At 46.9% G+C, this 25,748-nt stretch overlaps 1 protein-coding gene across 2 annotated transcripts in view; it reads right to left on the bottom strand.

The window, feature by feature from the left end:
* Positions 1-3,382: 3,382 nt before the first annotated feature.
* The window catches only part of DIPK1B (divergent protein kinase domain 1B), a 668,389-nt gene continuing 646,023 nt past the window's right edge, over positions 3,383-25,748 (bottom strand). For both annotated transcript variants that reach the window (XM_069609597.1, XM_069609598.1), the window contains exons 4-5: positions 12,809-12,985; positions 3,383-4,546 (exon numbers count right to left, since the gene is read on the bottom strand). In XM_069609597.1, the coding sequence (XP_069465698.1) occupies positions 3,734-4,546; positions 12,809-12,985 (990 nt within the window). In that variant the 3' untranslated portion in view covers positions 3,383-3,733. The remainder of the gene's footprint in view (positions 4,547-12,808; positions 12,986-25,748) is intronic.

The following is a 25,748-nucleotide window of genomic DNA, read 5'->3' as shown; positions in this document are numbered from 1 at the left end:
GATTGAGGAGGGAATTGGAGTATTTTGTGGAGTGTAATCATGATGGCGTGATGCGTCCCGGTATTTTCTGGGAGGCTTTGAAATGTACGATACGGGCCATCTGATTGGTGTATCGAGTGGACTTCGGAAAGAGGGCGATGAAAGGGAGGCATTGTTGGAGACTAAACTTACTGAATTGTCGAGGAAGGTGATGGTAGACCCTTCTTGTGGGGAGGCGGTGGGTGAGCTTCGAAGGGTGAGGAGGGAATTGAATTTGATCATTGAAGAACGTAATGATCGGAGTAGCTTCTATTTGAAGTGCGTCTACTATGAGAAGGGTGAAAAATGCGACAGGTGGTTGGCATATAGGTTGAGGAAGCGGGAAGCTGAGCGTTCTATACCCTCGATTAGGACTCATGATGGGAGTATTAGCTATCATCCGTGTGTGATAAACAACATTTTCAAAGGGGTTTCGGGTGGGGGTGCAGAATTTCTGGAAAAGGTGACCCTGTCTAGGATTAGTGTGGATGATTCAAGGTTACTGGAAGAGGATTTTTTGCGGGCTGAGATTAAGATGGCGATAGGTAAGCTGAATGTTGGGAAGGCCCCTGGCCCGGATGGGTTTCCGGCTGAGTTTTATAAGATCCTACCGGATTCGGCTTTGTGAATGTTGCTGGATGTGTATGTGGAGTCGTTGACCGTAGAGTTACTTCCTGAGACTACTCGTCATGCTTTGATATCGGTATTCTTAAAAGGTGGTAAGGATGGAACTCTGCCTTCGAGTTATAGGCCCATTAGTCTTGTTAATGTTGATAATAATATTCTGGCGAAAATGTTGGCTAGCAGGTCGGAGCGTCTGCTTCCGTCTGTGATACATGGGGATCAGTCTGGTTTTGTGAAGGGTAGGAAGGCCTCCAGAAACATCAGGAAGATTTTACGTATTGTTTCGGAAGCGAGTGGTCAGGAAGGGGATAGTGCGATTTTATCTTTGGATGCGGAGAGGGCATTTGATAGGGTGAACTGGGACTTCCTTTATGCGGTGTTGGATAGGATGGGTTTTGGTATGAGGTTTATTTCCTGGATCAGGCTGCTATATAGTGAGCCGACTGCAGAGGTGGTCACCAATGGTATGAGGTCAGGGAGAATCAGAATAGAGAGGGGTACAAGGCAGGGGTGCCCTCTGTCACCTCTTCTGTTTGTGTTGGTTTTGGAACCACTGGCTGAGTTTATCAGGAGGGCTGAAGGTGTGGTGGGTCATTCGTGCTGGGGGATGACGCAGAAGATTTGGCTGTTTGCGGACGACATGCTTTTAGTACTTCGTGATCTCAGGAAGTCTATACCGGTATTGATGGATGTTATAACGGAGTTTGGTCTATGTTCTGGATAAAAAATTAATTGGATGAAATCGGAGATTATGCCGTTGACGCATTCTGTTGATAGGAGGTTTGTGGTGGATTTGGGCTTTAAGTGGTGTCCGGATAGATTGCTGTACTTGGGGGTTTGGCTTACTCCGGAGATTGGTGACATGGTTAAGGAAAATGCGCGGGTCATGTGTAGTGGTTTGCGGATGGATCTTGAGCGATGGAGTCTTCTGAATCTTTCTTTATGGGGGAAGGTGAACGCGTTAAAAATGGTTTCCACTCCGAGGATTAATTATGCTCTGAGCATGGTCCCTTTGATGTTCCCTATGAAGTTTTGGAGAGATTTGGACCGGTTGTTGCAGGAGTTCTTGTGGGATAGGAAGCCCCCAAGGTTAAAATTGTGGAAGTTATAATTGCTATTGCATAGGGGTGGTCTTAGAGTGCCGAATTTCAGAGCATATCACCTAGCTTTCCTTTCTGAATTTTTGGTTCCCTTTGTGGAGGATTCGCAGGATGTTTGGGTGGAGGTGGAAACCAGTTTTAGTGGCCCTCTTACTCCAAGAGCTGTGTTGACTTCGGTCTCCAGGAAGAATTGTGGACGTGATTTGCTGATGGATGCCATGAGGAGCGCTTGGAAGGGTTTGTGTCGTTATTTGGATGTGGACGCTTTGAGGGAACCTGGTGCCTCGGTGTGGTTAAACCCTGCTATCAGGATAGATGGCAAGGTGTTTTTTTGGTCAGATTGGTTTCTGGGTGGGATGAGGTGGGTTGGTGATCTGTTTACAAATGGCCGCTGGATGACCACCAGGGAAGTGCAGCAGCAGTATGGTATTGAACATTTTAGGAATTTTGACTTTGTAAAGATTAAGCGCGCGATAGGTGTGGTGGATTTGGAGAAGAAAATTGAGCTGGGTCTGTTTGCAAGGAATTTGGTGAGATCGGGTGGGGGTCTGGCCGGTCGACTGTATAAAGTATTTGTGCCATGTATTCAAGGGAATGACTCTTTGAGAGAGGAGTGGAGCAGGAGAATCGGGTTGGATATCACGGAGGGCTTGTGGCAAAACATGTGTATGAATGTGAAGTTGTGCACGCTAGGACTCACTGAAAGATCGAGACAGATTAAACTTCTAAACTGAATTTATTGGACACCTGAGAGTATGTATAAGAGAGGGATGATGGAGAATGCAGACTGTTGGAGGTGTTCATGTGAGATTGGTACATTGGAACATCTACTATGGGATTGTAGGCTGGTGAGGTTGTTCTGGGGTGAGATTGGACGTATATGTGTTGAGGTGATTGTGAATCTCCCGGTCTTGGATTTTAGTGTGATCATATTGGGGAGTGATGAGTCTTTGGGTGATCTCACTCAGAGTGAGAAGAAGTGGTTATTCAGAGGGGCGATGACTGGTAAACGAATGATCTTGCGAAATTGGAAGAATGCTTTAACATTGAATATTGAGACGTGGTTATCTGAGATGCATGAATTGGCGAATGTGGAGAGAGTGATGTATAGGAGACTTGGTAAATTGGATTTATTTGAAAAAATATGGGGTGGATTTCTTCAGCGATTTTAACCTGAGAATGCGTTTGTTGGGTGGGGGGGTGATTGAGGGATTTGTTTGATTTGCTGGGGGTTTGAGGTGATGAGTATCTCACTTTTTACATAGACCTGTGTAAAATGCTGTACTTTCTTGTATTGTTTACCGTGTTTTATTTGTTTATATTGGTTGTTTTGGGTTTTGTTGCCGATGTTATGTAAATAAAGAATAAAAAAAAAAAAAAAAGGTTTGATCCCGGTTCCGCCCTGCCCTTAGAAACCCTTGGGTATTAAGCGTGTTATAAATATCCAATCATAATCACCTTTACCTGGCATGCCTGCCTCAGCCCTGATTTCATGCATTCGCCAAAACCTAGAATAAAACAATGGAACTGTTCCAACCCTGGACCCTTATATTTAAAACCAACCCACTGCACCCGGAAGCAACATTGGGCTGTATAAGTGAAGTGCTGTGCTAACACCAAGATATATAACAAACTGCATATCACATAAAATGTATTTATTTACACTGCATCTGTGCATCAGATTAAGAAAAGACAAGTGCAGCATGTTTTATCTGTGGTCCACTCTGGAGCAGCAGGTGACATGCACGTCCCTTCAAGTTAGTCACACCCAATTTCCCAGGATGGCAGGTCCTTGACTGTCAGATCCAAGTGCTGCATTGTGAATACCAGTGGTGCAATTGCACAAAGCGCTAGAGTCAGCAGCCGTGCCATTCTACCCCTCAGCCCCCCAAGCCCAGAAGAGAGGGCGTGGGTTGGGCCTTCGCCAAACTCATAGGTCGATTAAGGCTGCAGGTAGCATGGGATTAGACCTGCGGGCTCACCAGCCTCCTCTAGGAGTATTTGGTATTGGAAATCTTCTTCCAGAGTAATGTCTTAAGGTTGTTCAGCACCAAGGAGTGGTGCACCTCCATCTGGCTTGCCAGGCCACTGAGAGTCATGCAAGTCCGGAGCTGTTTCTGAAGCTCCTCCTTAAGCTCCGTCGGGGCCCCGTAGAGGAGATAGCCCTGCAGCAGCGTGCAGACTTTCGCCAGGTTGGGCTGGATCATGTCACCCTTGCACTGCTTCATCAACTTGTCGCAGGTCGCGGTGCAGTCTTTCTTGAAAGTGCAGTCAGCGTTCTGCTCGCAGTGCCGGCCCTTGAGGAAGCCGCGGATGGACATTTCGGTAGCAACGTTGCGCAAGTCAATCATCTTGAAGTCATAGTTCTCGTTGTAGCCTACGTTTTCAAAGTTAGTTTCGCAGATGAAGAAGTTTCCATAGGTGCCATGGAAGATCTCTTCCACAAATTCCAAGAGACCAATAGCAATTTTGGCTCGCCGGGGCCAGGCTGGGGCAAACCACTGGTTGATAAGCTTCTGCACAGACGACGGCAGAAAGGGCTGAAGGAAGTGTGGGACCTCAGTGCCAAACAAGGTGTAATGAGGGATCTTCTCAGTTATGTAGAGGTCTCCGCAGTGGCCCAGTAACCTGGACGTGTGCTCCTTCTCGTGCAAGGAGAGCATGAGTAGGAACTCGTTGAGCTGGAGTAAAGCCCAGATGGACTTGGCTTCTGCCAGGGACACTCTTCCATCCCCGTTCACATCTGCCATGTTGATGATGCGATTCACCAGTACCGAGAGGGAAGTCTGATCTCCCAGATTGGCCTGCAAACAAACAGAAATCAGGGTTACACTGAGGGCATCACTCATAACATTGTTCACATCTTTACTGGGCCTGACATAGAAATGTTTATGTTTTTGTGTAACATCAATAAGGCACAGTGCAATTAGAAAACACATACATACACACAGAGTCAAGTAGTCATTAACAGCAGTGCATGATCATAACTGGGACATGGCAAGGCAGCCATTGGGTAGATAACATTTAGAACAAAACCTGGCTCCAAAGCCATGTTTTCAGTTTCCTCAACAAAGAGACAAGATTGGAGATCGGATGCAGAAAAATCGAGAGTGGGTTCTCTGACAAGGTCACCTGTTCATGCCCAGGTAGGAGGGGTAGGGGGAGTCCCTGCTCATGGAGACAGTACAAGGAGGATCCCACAGAGGTCACCCACCCCTCCCTTGGTGGAGTCAGTAGTACCATAGGCCCTAGCAAGGTGAAAGGATCCTAGGTTGCACTATACTGCTTAGGGTTTCATGAAGGGGGAGACTAAGACTGTTCTCACAGTCTAAAACCGAGGTTCCCTGGGGGGTAAATCCATAAAGAATTAGACCCAGACCCAGTGTTTTACATATGTATGGATAGCAAAAGATCTTACGTGTTTCCTAAACTCCACCTGCGCGGGTCCACGCATGGGGCATGAGTTCAGCGTGTCCCTCATGCGCAAGCTCTGGAATGGATTCTGGCCTGGGGCCCAACAAATGTCCAATGGCAGATCCCGAAAGCACACAGGGCAATTGCGTGCACTCTGCTGAGTGCCATGGCTAGAGATCAAAGTCAAGAAAAGGGAGCTTGAGAAGCTGGCGCACCGGGTGCGCAGGCCCTCATCTCACTGCTCGATTTCAACGTGGTGGATAGAGATTTTGTAATTTTGGGCTGCAGGGTCCGGCCCACTCCTCAACAAAACACAACACCTGCAGGAAACCACTAAGACCCACCACAGATGTGGGGAGGAGGTGGAGCCATTAAGCCAGGACAAATCTCGTTCCACGATACTAATGGGAAAATGGACCTGTGAATCAGGGCCCTAATTATATCAATCACTATCAAGACTAGTATAAGAAGAGGCAGAAGACTCCTAACTTGGTGGGTCAAAGGACAGCATTCTTATGAGAGCGAGGTGCTATAGCCAGGAGAGCTAGGCAAGGAGAAGCAGGAGAGAAGAACTTTTGTTGGCCAATTAAAGATGGACAGGCTGTGAGAGTAATGCAAGAAGGTGGAAAACCAAGATAGCTGCACCTGTGTTGGCCAAGCCAAGAGGTTCAACCAGCGAATGGGAATGAGGGTTGGCTAGGCCAGCGGGGCTAAGCTTAGTGGAAGCCAGGTTGAAAGGACAGCCTAGTTGGAAAGACCTGCTGTCCTTGCATCAGAGGCTGGTGCGAGGCCACACCCTAAGAACGAGTGAGAGTAGAGCTCGCTGGGAGTGAAAGACCAGTCACTATGGGAATTACGAGGCCACCAGCACAAAATAACTTTTGCTAAGGCTTGAAACCAAGGTAGCGAAAGAGAGAGGTCTCTCCCAGGTAAGAGCTAGAAGACCACCACCCTTTCCTTCCAGCCTGGACCTGTAAGAAGATTCAATCCAGCACTACAGCTAAGTCAATGCCTAGCCTGGGATACTGAATGAAAAACCCTTATTGATATATCTTTATGTCCAGGTTCATATTCTGGATGACAACCCCTGTATAACACCCCTCTCTTAGAATCCCCCTGACCCCACTGAGCCAAGAAGTAGATCTGTTTTGCAAGTTTAAAAGGTTTATTTGAAAACAAATTAAACAGTATATATATATATATATATATATATATATATATATATATATATATATATATATATATATATATATCACTTTTATAATGAATTAATAATTGAATATCCCACTTAATCTGAGCAGTAATCAATAATGGATAGTCTGGCACTAGCACACTTCTTTATAATCAATGATGAGTGGGTATAGGATGGATAAGATAGCAACAATACTTTTATGGTTTCAAATAGATGCAATGTGGCATGAAAATGCAGTACAGAAAATAACTTGATAGGATTTCAGCAAAAGACAATGTAATCACTTTCTTGGACAATTCACCCCCTCCCCCCCTTTATGCACTGTAAGGAGATGAAGATGAGAGCACACAGTTCTTAGGAATGCAATCAAATAGAATTCAGTTCAATTCCCCCCCAGGAGCTTATACAACAGATAGGAGTTTTGAAACACAGGCAAAATGCTTTGAATATGGTGACAATGCAGTGAGAAATATGCTGAAAATGCTTTTAATTCCCTTCAGGAGGTTCAGGGTGAGTGGTATCTAGTTAATATTAGTTCAGGCTCACTCTAGCAATGATTCAGGGATGGATCTTAGGAGGCAAACGAAATTTTAGCAGTTCAGGCAAAAGCTGCTGATTTTTATAGGTGGCTGAAATCAGGCCAAATCGCAAATCGCAGTAAAATTCACGAGTGCGTGAATCGTGATTACGGAGGCACTATAAGGAGTAGCAAGTCGGTTCTTGGAAAGCCTAGATTCTGAGCTTTCAGATGAAAGTTAAATCACGTTCCTAGCACAAACGGTTACGGAGTTATGAACGATTTTGTGAAGGTTGTTTTTCGGATTTGAAATTTTAAAAGTTCAAAGCGACAGGTTACAGCTAGCAGCTAGAAAATGACAGGTGACAGTTCTACTTAGGTTAAATAGATTGAATTATATTATATTAACTAAGGGATATGTTGTGAGTTTCGCTGAGTACTCACAAGAGATTTTGGACAGGAAGGCGACTTTGCCACAGATCCGGTCACTGCGCACAGCACTTCACAGCGATCTGGTCTCCGGTTCCGAGTAAAGCTCTGCTTTCTGGGTCACCGTCACTGTTCCTGGATCTTGGGTTCTGCTGGTCTGGTCTAGCACCGGTCTGCACGGCCCCTGGTCCCGCTTTCTCAGGACACAGCGCTGATCTGCACGGCTCCTGGACACTGCTACCGGTCCCGGCAATGTTCTAGGCAGGGAATTCAAACAGCTCGCCCGGCTGTTGATAGTTGGTTAGGTTTGCTGGATGCTGAGGCCTGGTGAGAAGAGTTCTCAGTCTGTGGGTTTAGGCCCTTACTTTGAGTTCTGGATCAAGTTCTTTGGAGTTTTAATGTCTAAGTGTTGGATCTGGTGCCTTCTGGAAGTTGTGTGGTCTGGCAGAGCGCGTTGCAGCAAATGGATTTCAATTCCCCCCACCTGGGTTTCAATGTTCCTTTTATATGTTTTGAAAGTGGGTGTGTGCGCGGCATCACTAATCCAGCCCCTCTCTCAATTTATCATTGGTCAAGCTTTCCTTTCTCTTTTGATTGGGGGAAAGAAGTGGAGTGTCAGAGCGATGTCATTATATGGCCTGCAGAAAGGACACTACCCTGTCAAATTGCACACAAATCTATATGTGATCAAAATACACATTTCTCAAATACATAGTGGTTTGTCATTGCATGTACATATTACCTATCACATGAGGTAGTCTCTGTCCCAAATCTGCTCTTCCTGAGGGCTTGCATTCAAAAATGGCAACTTATTTTCGATTTTAGTGGGTTATGCAACCTTGGTTCTTCATTAAAAGTTATACACATATACACAGGCTGTCCATACCTACTCCAGTAAATTCCCATATCTCTAGCTTAAATACAGTGTCTGTGGTGTCAATAAATAGCGGGGTTTTGCCCCAGAACATCACACAAATTGGAGTTTGGGCTTGAATCGAAGGTACATTTTTTAAATTAAGGCTCTCAAAGTTATACATTCCTGTCATTTGATTACAAAGAGTTATCAGTATTTTTATAAACTGTATTTTTACTGCAATTCAGCTCTCAGAGCGTTAGTCTCCTCCTCCTAGAAACTTGGGTGGGTCAGAAACCATGCCTCTGCTGGCAGGCAGGCCTTTGTTGACAGGAAACAGTCAAAATCAACATATTCTATTCAAGTGCAAGAGCCTATTGTGTGGTCTCCAGGAGGCTGCCAGCCAGTATGCCTTCTATCAATCAAGAGGTCATGTGAGATTCTAACTCCTGGTGTGAATCTCTGGAGGTGAGAGGTTTCCCAGCCTTTTGGCCTGTTAATCAAATCAGATTGTCTTCTGGGAACAGCATGTGGTTAAGATTTTAATTAACTCCCAGCCTTTGATGTAAAGGCCTCTCCTGCAACTCCTGACATGCAGTTTCCCTGTCAGAGTTTAGACCGCTAGCACCGCCTTGAGGTATTTATCGGTACTGCGTCCATTTTTTGGATCAGTCTTGAATGAATGCATTCCACACAAGAGATTTTACATGGAAGTATATTGTCCAGGTTCAGCACATGGCACTGGTGTGGTTCTGCAGTAAAATAATTTTGTGCCCGTTGAAGGAATGAATTCCCAATAGTTGTGGGTTGCTTTTGGCAATCAGCATTGGCCCTTTTGCAATGGTTTCAGGCTACTGTGTGGGTAGCCCAATGGTGGTTTTAGGCAGTGCCCTCCTGTGCTCACAACATAGGCAAAAATGAGTGGCAGCCTATTCTTCATGCATTTCCCTGTGCATTTTCTGGGAAGTTCTGGCCATCATGATGTTTTCCATGCCAGTACTGCACAGTTTTCCTATTCTGGCGTACATGTGGGCTTTTTGGCCATCTTGGATTTTCTAAGCCCACAGCACCAAATGTTGCAGCATGATAGCTCAAACGTGGGTCAGGACACCCAACAGACCAAGACACTGCCCCCTAAAACACAAAGCATCAGGACTCAGCCAAGACAACTATCCCAACAAGAAGGAGGATAACATCACCAGGAAAGAAGTGTGCAGGGGCCCTCTAAACCTAGAGAGTGGAATCTGGCTTAACACGGCCCGTGCAGACACCAGGGAGGTTTTATGTGATATTGGACATGGGGTAGACTTTCTTATTTCACAGAACCCTTTGGTTAATCTGCCTCCTTTTAACTGTTCTGCTTGGATTGAGCTGCTTTTGAGTGCAGGCCTGTAGTCCATCCGCCAACCGCACTTGACATAGACCGCAGGATCACTATGCTGAGCGCGCACCTCAGGGCTCCCAATTGAAACTAGTTTACAATGTGGATTTAGGACCCTTTTTATAGAACCTTTTGCGAATCCTCCTTCCATGCCCTTTTCTGCTGGGATTCGCATCTTTCGAGTTACCTTCCCCTCCTATAAGCCACCATCCAACCCCGCCCGGTAAGACGAAAGGACGTAGGCCGTGCCTGAGGAGTCCTCAATCTCTAACTGCTCATCTAGGAGGATTCATGAGGGTGGACAGTTGATTTGGGGTGGGGAAGTTTGGGTACAGCCAAGTAGGGCTGCTCCATTTCATATTGTCATTTAGTTCCATCCTCTTAAAAATGTACAGAATAAGCCGACTAGAAGTGAAGTGCATCTTCGCTTTTCTGACGGAGCTGCTCATCCGTCTGGATGACCCGTCAGCACATTTACACTTTTCAGAGCAGATTAGCAACACACCCAGGAAACCTCAAGACATAATTGGTCCCAGCTCTTTCGTCTTCATTGGCCCCTAGAGATCATTAGGTTTGCAGCAAAGTAAAAAGGAAAATTGGAGCGAACAACTTTGTGTGTTAGGTAAACAAACTGATACCTAACCCACAACTATTGGAAATAATGTAGTGCCCAATTTTTAGAAATGATTAAAATAGCGGGATGGATCACTACACTCTATAAAGGACTCTGATAATAGTTGCAAGTCTCCTGTTTATACCCAGGTTAATATTCCTATCCCTGTAAACCCATTTTATCACATTTACATCTCTGTAAACACACTCATGTCTCTATAAACCCAGGTTAATTTTCATATCATTGTAAACTCGAGTTAATACATTATTATCTCTGTAAATTTGGGTTGGCAAGTAGCTGTTACCACAGACCTTCACCTACTCATTAATAAGCCCACTTCTAGCAAAGCCACCTCACCCAAATGACACATGGAAAAAATAGTAATGGGACACACAACATTTTTGGGCCCAGACCTCACCAAACGCGTGACATCCCTTCATTGAAAATACTTGAAAGAAAAGGACTGGGAAACCGGAAAAGAGGCCACAGAAAACATGTACTAGGCAGTGTTGCTAGATGCATAAAGAATTGCTGAAACTTATTGAGACCCAACAAAAGGAAATAAAGAGGCTCCAGGATGAGTAAAAAAGATTCAGGATGCCTAAATGTTAGCAGAGCAAGAGTAAACCATATGTTAACTAAGTCCACTGAGCGAATGAGGCCAAAGGCTACTGATGCAGAGTTAGTGTGTCAAGAGTAGGCCATAACCTGGGGATGAGCCTACTACTACGACAAATGCCGGGATTCACTTAAGCTGTACATTTAAATGCTACATTTCACACAATAAAACAGCACGCTGCTCACCTGGCTTCATGCTCCACCCCTCCTATCGTCAATGCCCTCCCACTAGGCAGCAAGACTCGCAACACCAATCTCCAGCACCGCATTAGCCCCAGCCATTCTCTACCACCAGATCCACCTCTCACCGACCAAGCCACCTCACCTAACCCTCCCCCAGCTACGGAAGCCCCGCCCCCTACCAGTCCACCACTGACCTCACCACTGCTGTGCTCCCATCTGAACACCAGATCCCTGACTGCCCATACCCACGAAATACTTGACCTCATCACAGCCGACAACCTCGACATCTTGGCCTTGACTGAAACTTGGTTAACTCCCACTACCGGACCATTGCTATACATCGCTATTCCAGCACGCAATGCCATGCTCTGTCGTGACAGGCCACCTAAAAAAGGTGGCGGCATCACCCTCTTCTATAAGGATTCCCTCCCGCTGCATGCACTCAACACCTCCTCCTTGCCTAACTGTGAACTTATCTCAGCCAAACTGAAATGCTCACATAACGCCACAACCACTATTCAACTTATCTACAAGCAGCTTGGCCCCACTCACACCTTCGAGGGTGACCTCATTCAACTCATCTAATCGAAACTGAAGCCCACCACACAATTCTTACTCCTAGGTGACCTTAATCTGGGGTTCAACGACCCCTCTGATTCTGAGGCCAACACCTTGTCCAACTCCTTAGGTTGCACCCAACACATTATAGAGCCTACACACTCCCATGGTCGCGTCCTAGACTGGCTTGTGGACCACAAGAGTAACATATCTATCCTATCCAACCTCCTTTGCCCGTGGTCAGACCACCACACTATCTCCTTCACCATTTCCATTCCCACCAAACCTGTCAAGCCAGCGACCAGCCCTGCCCTCATCATGGCCAGCAGTACTTGCAACTTGACCAGCTTGACATGATTATCCCGCTCCTTAACCTACCGCTCCCCCCCACATTGGACACCACCTCCCTAGTCGAACATTAGAACGCCTTGCTACACAAGACCGTAGACTTCCCGGCCCCTCTCAAAACTAGATAAACCAAAAAGACCATACACCTCAAATCCTGGTTCACTCCTGACTTTCGCACCACAAGAGCAACCAAAAGGGCTGCGGAAACCACTTGGCGCAAAGAGCCCACCGCTGCCAACAAAGCCTTATCTCCAACATTTCCCTCCATTACAAACAAACTATCCTGAGCTCTAAATCAGTTACCTACTACGAGAGAACCAATAAAGCTGCATCCAGCTCTCACAAACTCTTCGCTTCCTCAGGGAACTGGAGACACCCATCTCCCCACCTCCCTCCATCACGAAAGACAATACCTGGTGCAACAGCATCCAAGACACCTTCACAGGCAAAATCTCTCTACTATAAGCAAAAATAAAAACCAAACAAACATCCCAACCAACCTTCTTGCCTCCAGCTCCCTCGCCTCAAGAGCTAACAGACATCCCCCTTTCCAATTCGAATGCACCAGCACCCCCGCCCTTGCCAACACCAATAAAGGCCTCAAGCCCTTGTGCTGCAAGGGAGATGCCTGCCCAGCCTCTATGGTAAAGGAATGCGCCAAACCCCTACTCCCCCTCATCGCCACCATTATCAATACTTCCTTCTCCACCTGCACCGTCCCAGTCACTCTAAAAGAATCTTGGATCGCCCCATTGCTAAAAAACACTCTTCAGGAAGCATCTCAAACCTGCCTTTTCATTTGACATTTCCCCTTCCCTCCCTACTCATGCCCCAACTGTCATTTTCCTCCTTGGTAACCAGCACCTAGATGCCTATGGGCTTTGTGCCCTTCTTATACATGTACTAATAAAAGAAAAAAAATTTCAGAAGAGAGCAACTTTCAGAGCACTAGGGACTGACCTTTAGGAAATTGGTCAGCATCTCCCTGAATTCATCCATTGAGGTCCCTCTGGTGGGTTTATCAAACAAGACCAGCTCCTTCCTCGGCCCCGAGTCTGGATTGCTGTCAGCTTTCAGAGCTTCTTCTATCCCGCATTTTATGATTATTTCTCGGTCTTTCCACAAGCCGCTGTAGACCTGGGCAGGAGAGGAAAAGAGAAAAGTACAATGAGAAGGCGGCTTCACGAACAGAAACCATACTTGCGTGAGGCACTTAATTGTACTAATAATGGAGCACTCGTAACAGGGCCATATAATTTGTATTGAGATCAAAAGCCCACGTGCATGGATTCAGGCCACGTGACCACATCCGAGACAGATGAATCCTCAAAATAAATTAGAGCGTGTTTCCAAAAGCAAATGTTCCCTAACCTAAAAGATCATAGAAAGCAGCCCATGCATTGGTAGCTTCCTTCTGCTTCCCTCCTCCTTTCAGCTGAACACCTTCGAAATAATTGCCTATGCTACTATGTTCATTTAAGATGACACATTTTTCTCTGTTCAAACCTGATAATTGCATTCTTTAATATTTTTTCTAACCTGTATTTTCCCTGATCCGCAGGTACATTTTCCAGAATTCCTGCCAATGTTCTCATTTGATTAAAATCCGCAAATCTCAATTTTTCAGAACCCTTTTTTTATTTCCTAGACCCCTCTACGGCATTTGCTCCACCGGGATCTCCCTACTAGATTTCCAAATGTCTTTAGTTCCCTTATACCCCATATCTTTTCCTTTCCTGACATGGCTCTTCAATTCCCGGATCACTGTTAAGCTCTGGACCCCCTCTGCAGGAGTTGCCACCTCTCGCCTTGCTTTGATGGATGAGTCAACTCAGTACATAGTCCACTGGTCTGCTGGGGGCCTTGCATGCCCTGCCCTGTCCTAAGTCTTACCATATTAAGAGAAAAGAACATTTTTACTTCATCTCACCATAATGCAAGTGCATTAGATAAAAATAACGAGTGATGCATGTTCTAGCTTGCACAAAAGCAATTGGAGGACGGTGGTGGGAGATGGGAACGGGGGTTACCGTCCCACTGACTGGGGTTGTAAATATTAATTTCATCTTTCTTCAGGCTGGCAAAGAACACTTTCAGGCTCTCCATTGTTACTTAGTCCACAGCGGCCTCTACATGTGAGCTCTACTGCTAAAAAACATAATACTCTAATCTGAGCCCATCCATAGAATGTGTGACGTCACATGCATCAGGTCTGCCAGTCTCTGAGCAGCCAGCTCATACATTAACAATTAATGTGCAGCAAAGATGTAACATGATAAGTATGTAGGTGAGGACAAGAGTGTTCAGAGAAAATACATCCAAACTTGGGAGCGACATATCTTCAAGGTTCCAAAAGAAAGTGCACGTTTAATGTGTTTCAATAATGAATGATTTTGATTTCAGCTTGGTTAGGATGCTGGATTGCTTATCTAGAAGGTATTATCCAATCACCTGATAAAGTAAGAGAGGAAAAGGCTACAAAGATGAGTAAACGGTTATGTACTTCAACATGTAGAAAGGAAATAGAAGACAAACCAGTTGCCATTCACAGGTCTATGCATACTCAATCTATAGCAGATTTCGGCCGCAAATACGGGCTAATAAACAGTCTTATGCAACCACCTCCGTGAGAGGAAGATTGCAAAACGTAATTCTAAATTGCTTTACGTCTGTTCACTGCTTGAACCAAGCTACCAATCTCTCATTCATGACTATATTGCAAGGTCTATTGTGTCAGGTCTCAGCGACCTGGTATGTGCGTGGTGCAACGCGCCCTGGAAGGAGACACAGCCACACAGTAAAGGGGTCAAACTGAAACAGTTTTATTGCTGCGCTCGCCGCGGCCACATTAACTCTGGTTACATGACCTTGTGGGCGCGTAGCGAACAGGACGCTCCATCTACCCCGAAAATAACATTGTCCTACCCCATCTCTTCGATCCATTGTCTGGGTCGCCGGATGGTGCGGAGGGGCCTGCCGTTGGGTCGGGAAGGTGTCACCTCATCGGTCGGCCTCTCCTCAACATTGATCTGCTCCTCTGCCTCTGCGTCCTCTTTGTCCACTGTGTATCCCGACTGCTCCCTGGCGCGAGTTTCCCCTTTGCTCTCTTCCTCCTCTGTCTGGCAAGGCCACCATGAGTTTTCCTTAAGAACAAGCTGTTATTAATGCAGGCAATGGTCAAACGGTGGGGTGTCCTTGTGAGATTGTGTCTGCCATACGAGAACCTTGTCTCCCACTTTCAGATTTCCTTCTCGTGCATGGTGTCTGCAGTCAGCGTAGTCTTTCATCTTTTCTTTTGCCCTGTCATCCCTTTTCCGTGTCTCCTGTTCCTGCCGGTTCTCCCCTGTGGGCTGGGCTTCGTATGGCACTCTGGAGCATATGGGGCGACCAAACATAAGTTCTGCCCGACACATCCCGCTGGAATCTTGAGACCTGTTCCGGTAGTGCTGGTAGTGCCGAAGGAGATTGCATAGGAACTGTTCAATAGGCATGTGGGTGACGTTGGCAATCCTCATGGCTCTCTTGTCATTTGCCATGAACTGCTCTACTGATCAGTTTGCCTGGGGCCACAGCGGGTTGACCTTCATGTGCTGGAATCCTATGTAGATAGCGAAGTTCTGGAAGCCGTTGCTGGTAAATGGAGGGCCGGTGTTGGATTTCACCACTTTCGGAACCCCCCTAGGAGGAGAATATCCAGTCCATGGTGGGGTCACGAACGTGGTGGCTGTGGATGGCAGTATCTCAATCTCCAAGTACCTTAAATCCTTGAATGTTCATGGAGTGCCACCAGTATGTATTCACCTGGCCTTAGTGGACCGAAGAAGTCAATTGCAACCTCCTCCCATATGCCTTCAGGGAGCAACCACCATCATTCCCGGAACCGCTTCATATGACAATTAGTGTGCTCTCAATACTTTTGGCTATGCCAGGGAACCACACTTTCCTCCGAAGCATTTGCTTTGTTGACACTATGCCCCTGGGGCTTTCGTGCGCAATGTCTATTGCTCTCTAGTGTACGGAGGACGGACTTAATATGCGATCCCCTTTGAGTATCAGGGATCAGGGCGATAGAGAGAGTTTATCCTTCGATCGAGCTAGTGTTTTGAAGAGTTGTGTGTCTATTGTATGGCTGTCCACTATCGAAGCTTCCACTGATTTCCAATGGCCATTCCGAATGCAGGTAGTCGCAATGGCCAGTGTGGAGTCGTCCTTGGTGCACTTCGCTAGTTCAGCTAAGCGGATGACTTGTGGTATGGCAGGATGGATGATGTAATTGACCTATCCACCGGCACGGTTCTTCGAGGTTTGGGGTCCGGGCAGTGGGTGGCGGGACAGGAAGTCTGCCAGGTTTTCCTCCTTGCCGGGCTTGTGTATGATGTCAAAACGGTATTCTTGTATGTGGAGTACCCATCGTGCGATCCGGGGGGGGCATCTGTGCGGTAGGTTTCCCATATATGGTGACCAGGGCTTGGTGGTCTGTGATGATTGTGAACGGTTTTCCCATACAGGAACAGTTGGAAGTGTTCATATGCCCAGACAACCGCAATTGCTTCCTTTTCCACTTGTGAGTACCGCTGGTCCGACTCAGTAAGACTTTTACTGGCGTACAACATAATTTCCCTTTTTGCCGGTTTTCTTCCGGATTGTTGAGCCAAGATGGCACCCAATTCTATATACTGGCATCGACCGTGACTTACATGTGCATGTTGGGGTCAAAGTACGACATGCAGATGACTGTGGCAATGATTTTGTGAAATGCCTTTTGTCGGGCCTCCTCCCAAATGAAAGTGTGGTCCTTCTTAGTCAAGGCCCGCATTGGGGTGCTGGTGGAGGGGAAGTCGGGTAAGTAATGCATGTAGTAGCTCGCCAGTTCTAGGAAGGATCTCACTTGTACAGTGTTTGTTGGGCGGGGTGCTTCCGTCAATGCCCCGATTTTCTTGGGTCAGGTTGTATGCCTTTCTCGGAAAAGATATGTCCAAAGAATGTAAGTGTTGTCTTGTTGAAGGCACATTTATCTTTGTTCACAGTCAGATTTGCATTCTCGAGGGCTGAGCATACTCTTATGAGCGTCAAGTCATGGGTTTCTTGCGACTGACTGAAGACAAGGATGTCGTTGCTGTAGTTGAGACAGTGTGGGATGTGGCAGATCACTTTGTGTATTTCCTCCTAGAATATCTCAGCAGCCGAGGTTCAGATGTTTATAGAGAAAGAAATGTCCCAAGTGTGTTGCAAAGGTTGTGACGTAGAGGGACTCTTCTCCAGTTTCACTTGATGGTATCCCTTGTTTAGATCTAATCGAGAGAAGATCTTGGCTCCATTGATTAAGTGCACCATATCTGTGATGTGTGGCGACTGGTGGCGTCCTTGTAGTATCGCACTGTTCGACGCATGCATGTCCACACACAGTCTGATGTGTCCTTCTAATGCCTTTTTCGGTACTGGAACTACTGGGGAGACCCATGGGGTTGGGCCAGAGGCTGGTTCTGTAATGTCATCTTCGATGATGTTGAGTATTTCAGAGCGAGTTGTTCCTTCTATACCTGATGCTGAATGTTGCACGGGATTCCTCGGTAGTGTTGGGCGATGGGCTTTATCGACGTATCGATGTGCAGCTGGATTTTGCACCCCTTTAGTCAACCTATGCCTTTTAGGAGGTTCGGGAAACTTGCTTCTACCTTTGAGGTGTGAGTGATGTATTTGTCTGCCATCACTATCAATATGAAGATGAGTCCCATCTGTATTGCAGACTTAAAACTTAGTATGCATCCACAGGAGGCTTCCGTGACCAGGATGTGAATGAGCACACAGTCTTGTTTGTCTTTGTGTTGACAGGTGGTCATAAAGTCTCCCAGTCATGGGAGTGGCCATTTTGCTCCATAAGCGTAGATGTCCACATGGGCCCCCTTCAGTTTCTGTGCTCGTGTGAGCTTGCAGTATTCGCATTCTGGCATCAGGTTGACCGTGGCACCTGATTCCACCAGGAATTTTAACTCTGTCCCATGTATGGTTATAGCAGTGTGGGGCTATGTTCCGAGGCTGATGAGTTTCCAAGGGCATATAGATACCCTCTTTTCCATCGTTTGGTGCTCGACTGGGATTCCGACGCACTTGTGCATGGCGTGTTGGTGCGCTGGTGATGAATCTGCCTTCCCCCTTTCCGGTGGGAATTCAGGGAGGGGGACCGCTTCGATCTGGTGCATCATCTTTCCTTGTTGTATCCCCTCTCCGCGTACCTTGTCCTTTCCTCGCTGGATGGTCAGAGGGTGACCCGTGCCGGTGGGTCCTTTGTTCTGTCAGGCTAGGCCTGGAAGCTTTGGGCTTGCTGCACATCATCCTGAAGTGGTCTTCATCTCTGCAAGCAGAACATATTTGGTCAATAGCTGGGCAGGATCCGACCATGTGGGAAGTCGTAGCTGCATTGGAAGCATTGTCATTCGTACATCTTGATGTCCTGTGGCAGGGTTGACTGGATCGTGATCTTGTTAACTGTCTTCTCTTTTATTGCAACCAACGGGGAAATGTGGATTTTGCTCAAAGTGGAAATGTGGAGGTCAAGAGCCAATGCTGTTCTTGCTAGAATGAGAACTTCTGCTAGAGTGTGTGGTGTCTGCAGCAGCTTTTTCTTCAGGGGCATTGATTTGCATCCTGCGATGGCTTGTGACTTGATGGCTTCCTCATTCGTGTAGAGATGAAATTTGCAATGCTTCACTTTGGATCGGGGGTGCGTCACAAACTTATCCATACTCTCTCCTGGGAGTTGCATCATAGTGTGGAACACATGCCTCTCACGGTCTACATTTTTGTGTACAGCAAAGTGTACATTCGTTATACGTTTAAGGTCCAGGTATGAGTATTCTTCATTTTACGGCAGTTCAAAAATGATGTCCCTCACTTCGGGCCAGCTGTGATGGTGAGAAGGCAGATAATATGCTTGTCCTCTGGCTGGCCAAAGGCACAGAGGTATGCATCAAACTCTTTCATCCATCTGATCTATCGTGGTCCCAGGCTGGTGGTCTCAGTCGTGTTGAAAGGAAGTAGCGACGGCAGCACCATTGCATCGCTCCCTTCTGGTGTTGTTGCAGCAGCGTCTTGGGCCTGAACGGGGGCACACATGCTACTACCAGTGGTGGAGGATCAGTCCCTTTGGGCTTCTCTCTTAGGGGTCTGTGGCCCCCCTCACCTGTAGTTGTGTATAGCTGTGACTTTATGCATGTGTCCAGGAACTGCGCTGTGCTGTCATAGGTCCCTTTGTGCCCTTTGTTTCTTTACATACAAGTGCTGTGGCGGTGCCGCAAAACTAGATTTCCTACCTCCAGTCTCTGTCTGGGACAGGCAGCAGGTGTGCAGGCCAGGGGGCAAGCTCAGCAGGACCACTTCTCTCTCTTATGATGGAGGCACCGCAGAAAGTAGGGTTCCTACCTCTAGTTCTGTGTCTTGAGGCAGGCGACAGCGTGTGGGGGCCCAGGGCTGACTCTGCAGGGGCATCTGCTTCTCCCAGAGCGTGTGAGCTGGCTGACAGGCATAGGCTGTGCACCCGATCTTCGCTCGAGGGGAGGACTGCTAGGGCGGGTTGCACCTTCCTCAGAAAGTGCCGGCGTGGAGCACAGAGCAACAGCAGTGAGGGTTAACACCTTGTTGCCATTTTCAGGTCTCAGAGACCTGGTATGCATGCGGGTCAATGCGCGCTGGAAGTAGATACATCGACACAGTAAAGGGGTCAAACATAATTTGTTTTTTTGCAGGGTCACCGCGGCCACTTTAACTCTGTTCCCTAATGGGCATGTAGCACGCGGGTTGCTACATATTGTATAATGCTGCACGCGTAGAGAACAGCTCAGAGCACTGGGCAGAATGGTTGCAGGGTGAGGGAACAGGAAAGGAGAAAGAAAGGAGTGGGAAGATTTGGAGGTCACCAATGCAACATGCACAAAGCCTGCAGTGCTGGAACACCAGTGCAACATCAAGTAGAGCTTACTGTTATGCACGTTTTGGGATGGCAATCAAGGTTCACTCATGTGTGGTTGATTGTCCGAGTGCTGTGTTGCTGGCCACATAATTATAATTGTCAATCTATGATGCGCTTAATACCAACGAGTGGTTTCTAAACGCAGGATCAGGATTCAATCCTGTGTTGTGCTGCATCGTCTTGTTTTCAAGACAAAGCCCTTGCCCATGAGCTATGCTTCTTCCCAAAACAGTGTAGATCAGGCAGAGGGCTGGGGGTGCTGAGCATTCCTATAACTACTTTCGAGGTGCAGAACCAGCAGGATCAATGGTTGATAGTTCATCTAGTGAAATGCTTTCTTGAAAAGGAGCTTCTTCAGTTCCTCCTTGAATTGGTGGTGGGTGGGTGGATGGCTGTGGGCTAGGGGTACCTCATCCCATTCTCTTGGACTTGACACATTGGACAAAATATCCCCTCTTCAGGTGCACTAGAATCTAAGCATACAGAGGAGGACAGTACTTCAGGATCTTAAGACTTCTGCCAGGTTAATATAGGTTCAGCTTGTTTGTAAAACAGGAAGTACAGAGTTGCCAGTTGGCCCGATGGACCCAACGCAAGGGGGTACACCTAATTATCTGTCCACAGGAAGCCAGTGGAGGCTCTTCGAGCCTGTGAAATTCAGGCTCTTTTTCTGGTCATGTACCATTCAAGTGACTCAGTTTGTATTTTTTGTAGTTGTTTCCTGGCATATTATTGTGACAAATTGATTTCTGCCCTGGAGGAGTACAAGGATTAGTAGAGGCTAAAGTACCCACTCAGCGCTCACACATCTACAAAACAAGAGCCAGCACAATCATGAAGGTAAAACAGGCACAGTTAAGAGATATATTTCCTTCACCTTTTTTTGGTAACATGGGCTGAGGGAAGAGGGGTTTGAATGTGGTTCAGTAGCAACCCAAACAGCAAAGTATAACACCCAAAATAAAGGAATGTCCAATCAAGGTTCTATTAAAATATATACTTTAATCAAACACACCATGTTCAATGATAACTAACTAGAAAAAATTATAAAAACCCACTCCTGTGGAAAGAGCACATAATATACAAAGGCAGAAAAGATGCAGCACTTTGGGTAATGAGACAGGGATGGACAAGGCAAAAAAGACAACAATATTCAAAGGAAGAGTTCCTTGAGTTACAAAGGGGTTTAAAATGACCGATCCAGTCTTTAGATCCCAAAGATGGAGGGCAATATTAGTCAATATTACTTTTGCAAAGGTCTTGGTGGTTCGATAGCGTCAGACCCAGCTTCTTGACTTCGAATATGGGTTCTCTTTGGTTCGCAGATACGGCAGTCACAGTGACCCATTGGCAAGCTGGCATAGATACAGGGTCAAATGGGAGTTAGCTGCAGTCTCAAATCATCTATTTGAGCTGTGCAGATTGGGTGGTAACCAGGTTCGATTTTGGTGGTTGACGATTGATGGTTTCTCAAGCTGGTATGTGGATGTGCAGGCGAGTTGATTCTTTGCGGGGGTTGGGAGGTCGTAGTTCAGGAGACACCAGGGTTAGTTCGATCGGTTTACAGGAGCGCCAATGATGAGGCTGGTGCTTCGGATAGAGACTTGAGCAATGCAATGCAGCGATACTTCGTTGGTTCAAGTGAGGCAACAGCGCACTTTTGCTAGCACGAGCAGGCAAAAAGCGGTTTGAAGAAACATGAATGCCAAAGGCAGCGCCAAAGCGTTGTGATAGTTTGACTGGTGTCAAACACGCTCAAATCATGGCTCGCAGGGGGTCGACGTGAAAACAGGAATCTCAACTGTTCTGGCTTCCAGGTGCTGCGAGTCCCACTCCAGTGTATCAAGGGCCAAAGTTAGTCCTTTCATAGGCTCTCAAACATGGGGAACGCTGCCGCACACCTTAACGGGTCCTGAACAGGGTGTGGTACCAGGTAACAGGGTGGCTGGCAGAGGTGCAGTTTTGGTCCAGCAGCAGAGACCACCCTCAATGGTCCCTGGGTATGGTTTAGGGACAGAGCTTGCCTCTACCTTGGAGCACCTGCCTTCACCTCACAACTGGAGGACTCCGGAAAGGACTGCTTCCCCAGCAGGTTCTAATGAAATCATCTTTCAGGATTGGAGTCCAAAGGATGATTCCAAGCTGATTCAAAGAATTGGGAGACCCCTTATTTTAAAGGCAAAAGCCTGCAGGTGATTGTACTAAAATTAGCCTACCTTTATCCCGGCTCTTGAAATGACTTTGCCCTTTTGACATTACACCCAAAGTGCTTTGTAATACAGGAAGTGGAGGGGACCTGAAAGAGAGAAAGAAGCAGAGAGAAACAAGATGGCAATCTTCCCCAAACTGTACAGATGTCTCCCTGGCTACACTAACCCCACCCTTCCTTTTTCAATAGATTCAAAGGCCTTTAGAAATTCAGCACCCTGATGTGAGGCCTAGCTCTTTGTGAATGTGTGTGACCTTTGATTGCTGTTCCCAGGCCAGCCTACTGTGGAGCGGCTATCCCTGAGGAAAGGGTGTTACCTGCCCTTACAAAGGAACAAAGAGAGGTAATCCCCCAAGGCCACAGTCCTGCCAGTGGGCATGGGTAGTCATGCCTGGAACAAATACACATCCCCTTCCACAGCTGAGCTTGGCTCACATACGCTGACACATGTGTGATGCCAAAATGGATGTGGTTGTAATGATCATAAGTAGTGCAAAGCAGCATGCCTTAACCCAGACACAGATTTATTCTTAGAGTTTACCCTGCCACCATCATGGGCTATTTATGATGATCATAGTTTTGGTACAGGGGTACACATCTTACATGCAGCCCCGGCACTGCAGAGACTTGGCTGTCACTGCAGCTGTGACCTCTGAACCTGCTCTGTGCCACTGCAGCAGGACACAGGTACACACTATGGCTTTGGCCTGGAGCTTATGAAAGGGGAATTTGATCAGCAGATTTCCCATTCAGAGATGGTATTACCAGAATCATTTTATTAATGTAACACAAATTTTAAAAAAGCCAGGCGTCCCTTGCCAAATGGCAATCTGTCATCATTATCACACACAATTTTGGAGGAGTCCAGGTACATGACCTTTTGCAATGTTGCAGAGTTTATTGTTAATGCAATTCTGTGTTGTAGTCTTTTGATTATAGTTCTCACACCTGATTGTTCATGTTACTGTCCGTAGTGTCAAAAAGTTCATGCCACTGTTATTTCTCAGAGTCCATAGGATGGCCACAAGGTTATCGCTTAGATTTTATTACATAAGTAAGTTGTGCTCAAGGGGTGACTTTACTATGACGCTGGACGCAATTCCACTTCAGGGGTGGGACCATTCATAATCATCACTAACATTTTGCTTCCTGGGGGTGTGGGTCATTGTGGCGTTGGACAATGGTGGTGTCTTCTTCTTCAGGGTTATCTTCTGATTTTTATCCTGGAACAGCATGTGTGGCTGCACTGGACCTTTCCTTTATTGTCACGGTCAGATATTGTACGAGGTTCATGTAAACAGTTTCATTTTTTTAAGAGTCTGGGCTGGGATGGATGATTCTACTGGAAAGATTCTGCCTGTAACTGCGGCCTACCATTAGCTGACAAGTGGTATCCTATTAATGGTTTCTCAATAAGGATTTGTTTTGTTTGCAAAGTGTACATGCACATGGCGAGTGGTGTCTCATGTCTCCTGCGATAAAACTGAGTGGATCAATATGAGGCAGACACATAGACGTATGACTGCAGGACATATGTTTGTTAGGGATAGTTACATGAAGGCCCATACTCATATACATTAAACTCAATCATGGGACATCTTCGTCCTTGATGTTTGAACCAATAAATGCTCTACTCAAATATCTATATTTCAGCAAAAGTCTCTGGGGTAGTTATCTTCCATCCAGGAACCGATATATTCCCGGTCACTCACAGTTTTTGTTGTTTGAGTATACCCTAATTCTCTTCCTGCTTGTCCTTCTGTAGATTCAGATCCTCTGCTTCCCATCCTCGTCTCCAGGGAGATCCTGTTCTGAGGCCTGGCCCTGTGGCCCCACATATACTTGGACCCTAGGTTTAGGAAAAGGTTTCTTCTGGGAGTGGGTCAAAGTGAACAAACTCACCAAAGCAACCACCAAGAGGTAGGAAGTGTCACTTTCTCTTTTATTTTTTCTTAGTTATACCTCACTGCCCCGTCCCATAATCCTTGACTCCCTATTCTCATCCACCATCTCAATGATTAACCGTTGTCTACTGCCTAAGGACCCCTCTACGACTTCTTATTCCATCCTCTCAACATTGATTCTCTTCATTCTGAGGTGTCTCACCGCGTGCGTCTATCTCCTTCCCACCTTAACTAGCTTCCCCAGAGGGGTTTAGGCGTGCCGGTTGCCTCGACTCCTTTTAGTAATTCTTTGCCTCCACCTCCTCCATTCTCAGCATGGCTGTTCCTACCTTTCACCTCCTTAACAGTCTCTCAACATCCTTTCTCACTACGTTTTCCCCATTCCTCCTTAAAACCTTGAGGCTCTACTCTGCTGAAGATCCTCCTTCCTAGCACTCACGTTCACTTCCTCTTTGTGCCCCCTGATGCTCCTCCTCACCACCTCCTTAATTTCCTTCACGTCCTCCTCTCTCCTAATGGTCTTTCCAACCTCCTCCTTAGCACTTTCATCCTCTTTAACAGACTCATCTCCTCTCCTTTCTCCTTCAGCCACTTCTCACCAGCTCCCTTTGCCTCATCAATTTCCTCCTGCCTCCCATCTCTCCAATCCTAACTCAGCATCCCAAAGCTCTTACTCTCCGACTTGCCACCTCTTCACTTCCACTCTCCCTTCCACTGCTGTTTTGGGAACTGACACTTAGATAGGGTTGTAATTAAATAGGTATCAGCCTGAGTGGCTATAGAGATGACATGGCGTGTCTGTGTATGCTCTGTGACTATAATTATATGCAGTCCAAACTCTTTGGGGGGGGGAGGGAGTCTTCAATTTAGCCAGGCACCATCTTGGACCACTTTCTAGAATATTCTTCCCAGTGCATGGTTTGCAGCTGCTTTTCTCACCCTAGCTTGGTTGGAGTATCTGCTCCACTTGAGGTCGTTTGACTGTCTCTTGTACTCAACAGGTCAGGTGCTGAACATTCCATTTGAGGACTGAGGAGACTGCAAACCTATTTATGGTTCATTTGGTTTGATGTTAGTGTTTTGCCCATAGATTTCAATGACGGGAGTGGTTGCAGGGGACTCTGGGCCTCATTACGAGGTTGGAGGTAGTAAGGGCAGGGCTACCCCCAAACTAGGGTACGGCTCCGGGTCCCGCGAAAGGGGAATTACTGGGCCATTCTGACCTTGGATGGCCCGGTAATTTCCCTTTCGCAGGGCCCGGAGCCGGTATGTCCCCATTCCCATTTGAGCCCCCATAGGGCTCAATGGGAATGGGGAGGATGGTAGCAGTGGTACTGTTCATAACGGTACCGTTGCTACCATCCTGGTCTGCTCGCGTGTGCCGCTCTGCACGCCTGGTCTGACCAGGCGTCCAGAGCGGCACCTGCGAGCAAACTCGTAATGTTGCGGCATGGCAACAACGGCGCCGGTAGCACTACTCGCGCCGTTGTTGCCTTACCGCAACAGTCCTAATGAGGCCCTCACCCTCCTTTGTGCTTGCAGCTGTGTGGGCGACATGCACTTTGTTCTTACCAGGCTTCCCGGTAAGGTAGGAAAGAAGGGGAGTCATCTCTGGGTGCCTAGGTGTTACATGGGTGGGGAATACATTACCTTCTGCCACTCTGGGCATTAAATAAGGGATGGCTGCATGTCTCCCATTAGTGTTATTTGGGTGCAGAACATACGTGTGTGGAACGCTCAGATCCTGACCATATTGATCCTCTCTCTTCTGGTCCAGAGTTTTCCTCTGTAGAAGATTGAGATTATGGGAAATGTAGCCCT

The sequence above is a fragment of the Ambystoma mexicanum genome, chromosome 8 (assembly GCF_040938575.1).
Source record: "Ambystoma mexicanum isolate Mex_15411 chromosome 8, UKY_AmexF1_1, whole genome shotgun sequence".
NCBI lineage: Eukaryota > Metazoa > Chordata > Amphibia > Caudata > Ambystomatidae > Ambystoma > Ambystoma mexicanum.
The sequence above is the reverse complement of the archived record's forward strand: the minus strand, read 5'-3'. Positions and strand labels throughout refer to the sequence as shown.